The sequence below is a fragment of the Fringilla coelebs genome (assembly GCF_963513975.1).
Source record: "Fringilla coelebs genome assembly, chromosome: 3".
Taxonomy (NCBI): Eukaryota; Metazoa; Chordata; class Aves; order Passeriformes; family Fringillidae; genus Fringilla; species Fringilla coelebs.
The window spans coordinates 12,812,504-12,819,101 of NC_140030.1; the positions used below are offsets into that span (position 1 = coordinate 12,812,504).

At 47.2% G+C, this 6,598-nt stretch overlaps 1 protein-coding gene across 1 annotated transcript; it reads right to left on the reverse strand.

The window, feature by feature from the left end:
* Window positions 1-2,482: 2,482 nt before the first annotated feature.
* MYCN (MYCN proto-oncogene, bHLH transcription factor) lies at window positions 2,483-6,330 on the reverse strand. The gene is made up of 2 exons (XM_084203038.1): window positions 4,852-6,330; window positions 2,483-3,682 (listed from the first exon to the last, which is right to left on the reverse strand). Exons 1-2 carry the CDS (start codon window positions 5,549-5,551, stop codon window positions 3,084-3,086), a joined length of 1,299 nt encoding a protein of 432 aa, XP_084059164.1. The 5' UTR covers window positions 5,552-6,330; the 3' UTR covers window positions 2,483-3,083.
* Between the last annotated feature and the right edge of the window lie 268 nt (window positions 6,331-6,598).

The window sequence follows — 6,598 nt, forward strand, 5'->3', positions numbered from 1 at the left end:
TACCAGAATTATTTGACCTTGACAACTTACTCCCTACAGTGACGATATGAAAACAAACATATCAACTCCTTATTTTAAAAAAGAAAAAACAAACAAACAACAACAACAAAAAAAAGACAATGCCAAAGTACTGCTAGTACAGCACAGAGAAGCAGGTAAATGGTAGAGTATATGGGAACATTATGGCACCAGATTCTGTCTCCACCGACACTGGACGTTTATCACTGAATTCTAAAGAATCAGACCAAAACTCCTTCATTATAGAGTGAGAAATAAAGGCTTTCAGATGGGATTTGTGTCGAATAGCCAAACAAATCTGAGTATTCAACACCTTTATTATACTCTAAATGCTTGGTCACCACAAGACAAGACAGAACTGGGTTATCTCAAGAAGAGAAAGAAGTAATTGCTGTCTTCAACTCCCTGCTGGGAGGCTACAGACAAGGTGCAACTAGACTCTTGCAGGAGGTTAAACAGGAGGCAATGGACAGGAGGCAATGGACAAGGACTGCAACAAGGAAAATTTCAGATAGTACAAAAATGTGTATCAGTTGTGGTGGGCAAAAAACACGTGTTGTCCAAAGAGGCTGTGGAATCTAAATCCTTTAAGATATTCAAGCCTTGGTTGCATGACCCTGAGCAACCTGATCTGACCCAGAGCTCACTCTGAGTGGAGGATTTGGACCAAAGTTCTCCACGAGCGTGAAGAAGAAAGGAAAGGGGAAGGGGAATGGGAAGGGACTTTCCTTCGTCAAGAATACTCATTTGATGCATACCTTGTTTGAAAACAGTACAACAGGAGTTCAACAGAAATTGCTAAAAAAAGGGGGCTAAAAATTGTTTTAGCCAGTAAAATTAAATGTACACTGTAATTGTTCACACCAATTGTCTCTGTCTACTGTTTTATCACTGTAGCTGGAAAGTGGAAGAAGCATGTTAAGGGAATCAAAACAGGTTTTATATATGGAACAACTGTGGTTGGGTCTGAATTAAGATCATTACTTTATTCAGGCCAGTTCTTCAAATGCTTGTGTAGGCCTAGCTCAATCCAGAATGTTACACCAATTTACCCCTGTTGAAGATCTGGATGTACTGCACTGATAGTTCTTGGTGGTCATGGTACAGAAGCTGCCTGAGGCCCAAGAGCACACAGGTTATGAGTACATCAACAACCTGCAGGGATAGACACATGGCACATCCATTAAGCGGGGGCTGGTTTGCCCCCACGCTGCTCTTCCTGTTACCTCATAGGAAATACAGGATTTCTGTACCTCCATCACCAGACAAGCCACTTCCTTCCTGGCTAAAGCAGGGGCGGATGTGACAAGTGAGCTTCTTGCAAGGGGATCTAGAAAGTACCTACTGGCCATTTGGTCATTAATTTCTATCTTCGTTTTTGTCAGATTCAGTATGCGGAAAGACAATGTCAAAAAATACCTGGAGAGACTAGAAAATAAAACTGGTCTCATGGTCTTTAATACAATGATCAAACAGATTTCATAGAGTTGAGTGTCTTATTCCTGTCACACCAAATGCCAGCTCTAGAGACGACCAAGTTCCATCTTCATCTGATGCACACTTCATGGCTCTGCATCTTCCCAGATATTTTCAATTTTACTAACTAATATAGTAACAGACAGGAGCTTCAGCTACAAACATGAATTCTCCGGTGCAATGATGGACAGCTTTAAGGCTTTCCTAACACAAAGAACTGCAGCCAAGTTAAGATCTTTGTTTAATACAAGTATTTAATTTTCTATGCCTTGGCAAGTCTGCCTCCATCATTTACTTCATCTGTGTGCCACAGAGGCCAATCCCTTAGCAGAAGTTTGCTAGCCATGTTTCTGATCCCTCACAATTCTCTGGGCCCAGCAGATAGTTGAGGAGTCTTTGTAAGACAGGAGTCATTTAATTAGTGTGGTACATCTGTTCCCCTGAGATAATCCTGACAAAACATGTATGAAAAAAATGGGAACATAGTTCTTACTACAATTATTATTTAGCCAGAAATGGAAATATCCTGTCCAGCTGACCTTTGTAGTGTCACCTACAGTCTGATAGTTGAAGTGCCAAGATTTGAAATGCCAAGGGTATTGGGACCATGCTTTTTGTATTTCATCAATACTGCAGTTAAAGATTTTATTTAAAAGAAAAATAGTAAATGGCACATCATGTAATTGCTATTTATTTTCATAAACATGAGGTATTTCAAAGTGCTATAAGACGCAGCACTAAATGTACATCATTGGAAGAAATTAAACACAGAACTTTGCAGTTACCCAGTTCTATGCACCAAACATTAACAAATACATTAACTGGAAGAAACAGGCTAGGAAAAGGCATATATAGTAAATTTCTTTACAAAAGTTTCTTAGTTCAAAAAAGTGATAAAGTAATATCTACTCAAAACTTTCACAACTCATTTTCATACGAAAATATAAGTATCAAATTTAGTTATGTATCAGCATCATACTAAAGTATACAGGCAATGTAAGAATTAGTACAGTACATAACAGAGATTAACAATATATTTGTATACAAAAACATGCTCCTCAAACATTGAGGTATTACAGTACTTAGGTATGAACTTCCAGTCTAATACTGGCAGCAAAAGCCACCTCTCATAACCCAAGACATGTACAAAAGGCAAGTGTGTAGATGGTATTTACAGAAATTCCCACAGGGGCACAAAATGCCAACCCCTAAAGTAACATCTGTTAGAACATAAGCACCATAAAACTTAGGAATGAACATTTTAAAACTCAACTAGATGTTATCAGCAGCTCCAAATGCTCACAACACTTAAAAAAAAAAAATCCCCACCATCTACAGTTCTTAAGAGGAAAAAACAAAGGCAGTCCATTGTTGTTTGGTAGTCTTGCAATAAACTCCTTGCAAGAAAATCCATTTGCTCCGTACCCGGATAATATAGTCTGTCAATTACTTCAGGAACTGGATTGAAATTAAAACCAACATTCTTAACGTCAAAAAACACAATTTTTTTATAAAGAATCAAAAATGTGCAAAGTGGCAATGACTGTCCTGATCAGCCAGAAAAAAACACCGAAACAAAAAAAAAAAGTTTAGCAAGTCCGCTTGTAATCTATTTTCTTTAGTAATTGTTCTTGTCTGGCTTGCAATTTTTCCTTTTCTAGCAGTAACTTCTGCTCCTCTGCCTGAAGAGAATGAACATATTCAGTGGCTTTTTTCAAGATCACAACTTTTGCAGCTTTCTCATTTTGAACCAGTTCTGGAACATGGTCCCTTAAAGTGAGGAAACTTGACCGTAGATCATTACGTCGTTGACGCTCCAGGATATTATGGTTGCGTCGACGTTCGCTGTCCTCTGAATCAGAGTTTCGAGGACTTGAACTCTTGAGCTTTGGTTGGATCGTGGGTTTTACTGGACGGGGGACCTCGACTTTTAACTTTTTCTGTGGTGGAGACTCTTCAGTCTCCACGAATGGAGAAGGAGCAGCATAATTATGCTGCTGGTGAATTGGGGCACAACGCTTTAATATCAGTCCATTCTGCTGTGTCCTGACTGATGAAAAAGTGGTATTTTTAGGATGCACTGTAATAGTAAGGGTGGTAACAGACTTGTTGGAAGAGGAGCGTCTTTTCTCCACTGTAACAACATCTATTTCTTCTTCGTCATCCTCTTCCTCCTCATCTTCATCATCTTCTGGTAATAAAGGACAGAAAATAAAACAAACATTATTCTCCCTGAAAATACCTTAATTGCAAGTATCAGTATTTATTGGCAAAATATATACCCAGCAAAAGCAGTAATGCAGTAACTGATGGCAAAACCGGGGTGCACCCACCATCTGCAGTCAGATATAAATCTGCAAAAGTATGCAATACACACGAAATCAGCAAAGAACAGGGATTTCTGAAAGCTTAGTAAGTTTGATGAGATGGGTTTTTTTAAACACATCTAATTTTCAATCAAAATGGGGCTACCACCCACACAATCACAGAGGCAGAAAAGAATTTTTAGACAGAATGTATGTAGTTTGAATGGAATCGTCGAGCTGTGGCATAAAAGGCAAGCACAGAGCCACAACACAGCCCCTGCTTGGTAGAAAAGCAGCCGGAAAACGAAACAATCGCTGGGTTTGTTCTGAGGCAGAAGGTGAAGCTGCTCCAGCCGGGGACCCTTTAAGCCGGCGCTTGGTGCACTGCCAAGAAGACAGCTGTTGGAAGTGCTTCCTCACCCAAAGCTGTCAAACCAGACATTAAAGGGACAGCAGGCTCTGAAACCCGGGACGGATCACCAAGTTTGCAGCGGTGGTCACAGGGACCAGCTCATCAACACACGCCAAACCGCGGTTCAGCCCAAGTGGACTTCTCTGCGTACACACACACACAGGATGTTTGGGGCAATCTGGGCTCTGTCAGTACAAGCGCTGCTCTAAGGGTTCACTAGTCTAGCTCCAGCCTGCCCGCATGGCGCCTAAGGGAACGCGCACACGGTCATCCCCCATAAATAAACCTGTGCCCGGGGCGGCGGCGGCACTGCCCCCCCCCCCCGTCCCCTGGGGGCACGAGACTATCAGGGCGCCGGAGGCTGCCAGCTCCTCCGGGCCGGAGCTGCTGCCGGTGAAGGCCGCGGCCCCGCCGCAGCCGGCACGGGGCGAGGGGCGGGCGGGGGCTGCCCGGGCCGTGCCCGCCGCCCCCGCGGGGCCCCGCGCTGCGGCCGCGCCTGCTGCCGCCTGCCGGCCGCCCCGCGCCCCGCCCGGCCCGGCTCCGGGGCTCCGCCGCCCCGCCCGCCCCCGGAGCAACCGGCGGGGGGCCGCAGCCGCCATCCCCGTCCCCACCTCCGCACCCTGGGGCCGGAGCGCTTACCCGAGTCGCTGAGCGTGTCGTCCCCGGAGGAGCTGCTGCTGCTGCTCGCCCGGCTGTCCGCGGCGGGGCGCGGCGGGCGGCCGCCCCGCGCAGCCCCTCCGCCCGCCGCCGGCGCCTCCCGCTTGTTGACGGGGAAGGGGAAGACCACGGCCGGGTCCACGCACTCGGGCACGGCGCCGCCCAGCTCCGCGCGGGCGCTGGCGGGGCTGCCCGGGGCCCCCGGCGGCGGCGGCGGCGCGGCGGGCGCCTTGCTCTGCAGCTTCTCGCTCACCGCCCGCTCCAGCTTCTCGCGCGCCGAGAAGCCGCTCCACATGCAGTCCTGGATGATGATGGAGTTGAGATTGTTCGTCACGCCGGGGCCCGTCTCGAAGAAGTCCCCTCCGTCCATGCCGCCCCACAGGTCGGCCTCCGGCGGCAGCAGGAGCAGCTCCGATGCCCAGTCCACGGGGTCGGTGGGGCGGCAGCCCCACAGAGCCGCTCCTCCCCACGGCACTGGGCCCCCTCCCGGAGGGTGCTCCTGGAGCCCGGCCCGGCTGGGAGACAGAGGAGGGGTGGGCAGCAGCTCAAACTTTTTCCAGATGTCCTCGCCCGGGGGAGCGGAGTCCGGCCCGCAGAAATAAAAGTCATCTTCGTCCGGGTAGAAACAAGGCTGCAAAGAGTCAAACTCGAGGTCTGGGTTTTTACTGACCATTCCTGGCATTACGGATCTCTTTTTGCTGATCCCTGTGTCAAGCAATAGTTTCAAACACAGGTTTTACCGATATTTCCACCAAGGGGAAGAAGAGAGGTTCTCCCACAACCTGAAACTAAAAATGAAAAAAAAAAAAAGAAAAAAAAGGAAAAAAAAAGAAAAAAAAAAAGAAGAAAAAAAGAAAAAAAAACAACAAAACCACAATTAAAAATACAAACCCACGAACGTGACTCCCTTCCTCTTAAAGGAAGGTAAAAAAATTAATAATCCCATCATTAATAGCAAGCAAGAGGGAGCCTTTAGAAAGTTCAGAAAAAAAAATGCATCTCACACACCTTTCTTCTCCCGACTCAAGATACTGAAATCAAAGCGCTCAGGTAGTGCTCCCCCGTGCAGAGCCTGCCCCGCCGCTCCGTGGGGACACAAGCCCAGGCTGCACAGTCCAGCGGGGATGCACAGCCTGTGTACATAGCCCTCGCCTGCTCTCCCCAAACCGCTTCAAACGCTCAAAACAGCACAGTAACTGCAGACAGATGCATGGCTTTGATACCGTAATCTCTCCAGAAAGGCTTCTTAATATGCCAGCAAAAGTAGAGGAAGTTTACTCCTTTTGTCACTGCGGAACAGTGCAAAGGGGAGAAGAGAAAGATGCAGAAAAAAAAAAAAGGGGGCGGAAGGGTTCTTTGCAACTTCGCAAATCGCCAGTTCATTCACTCAAAGCGAGCCAGCGAAATCCGCACACAACACAAGGGGGGAGGGGGAGGAGGGGAAATCCAGCAGCAACAGAAATTATCAACCTTATGTAATAACCTCACGCACAAAAATGCATTAAAACCACCCCGGCGCCACCAACAAAGCCTCCTGATTTGCCAAGAAAGCACGGGAAGTTTTTTCCCCCTTTTTCCTACAACAACGAGGTTGCAAGGACAACAACTCCGCACATTCGGCCACTTCATGCACGCAAACCTCCTGCAAACACACCAGCTCTCACCTCCGGCGAGTGCGCGCTGCTGCCCTTACCTCGGCCGGACCCCCCACTCACTACCCACGGCCAGC

What these genes read in the sequence shown, in the direction of transcription:
- MYCN (XM_084203038.1), bottom strand. Translation starts at nt 5,551, where the DNA reads ATGCCAGGAATGGTCAGTAAAAACCCAGACCTCGAGTTTGACTCTTTG. An exon ending in CGACACGCTCAGCGACTCGG is followed by an intron (nt 3,683 to 4,851) that starts GTAAGCGCTCCG and finishes TATTACCAGAAG; the next exon opens with ATGATGAAGATGAGGAGGAA.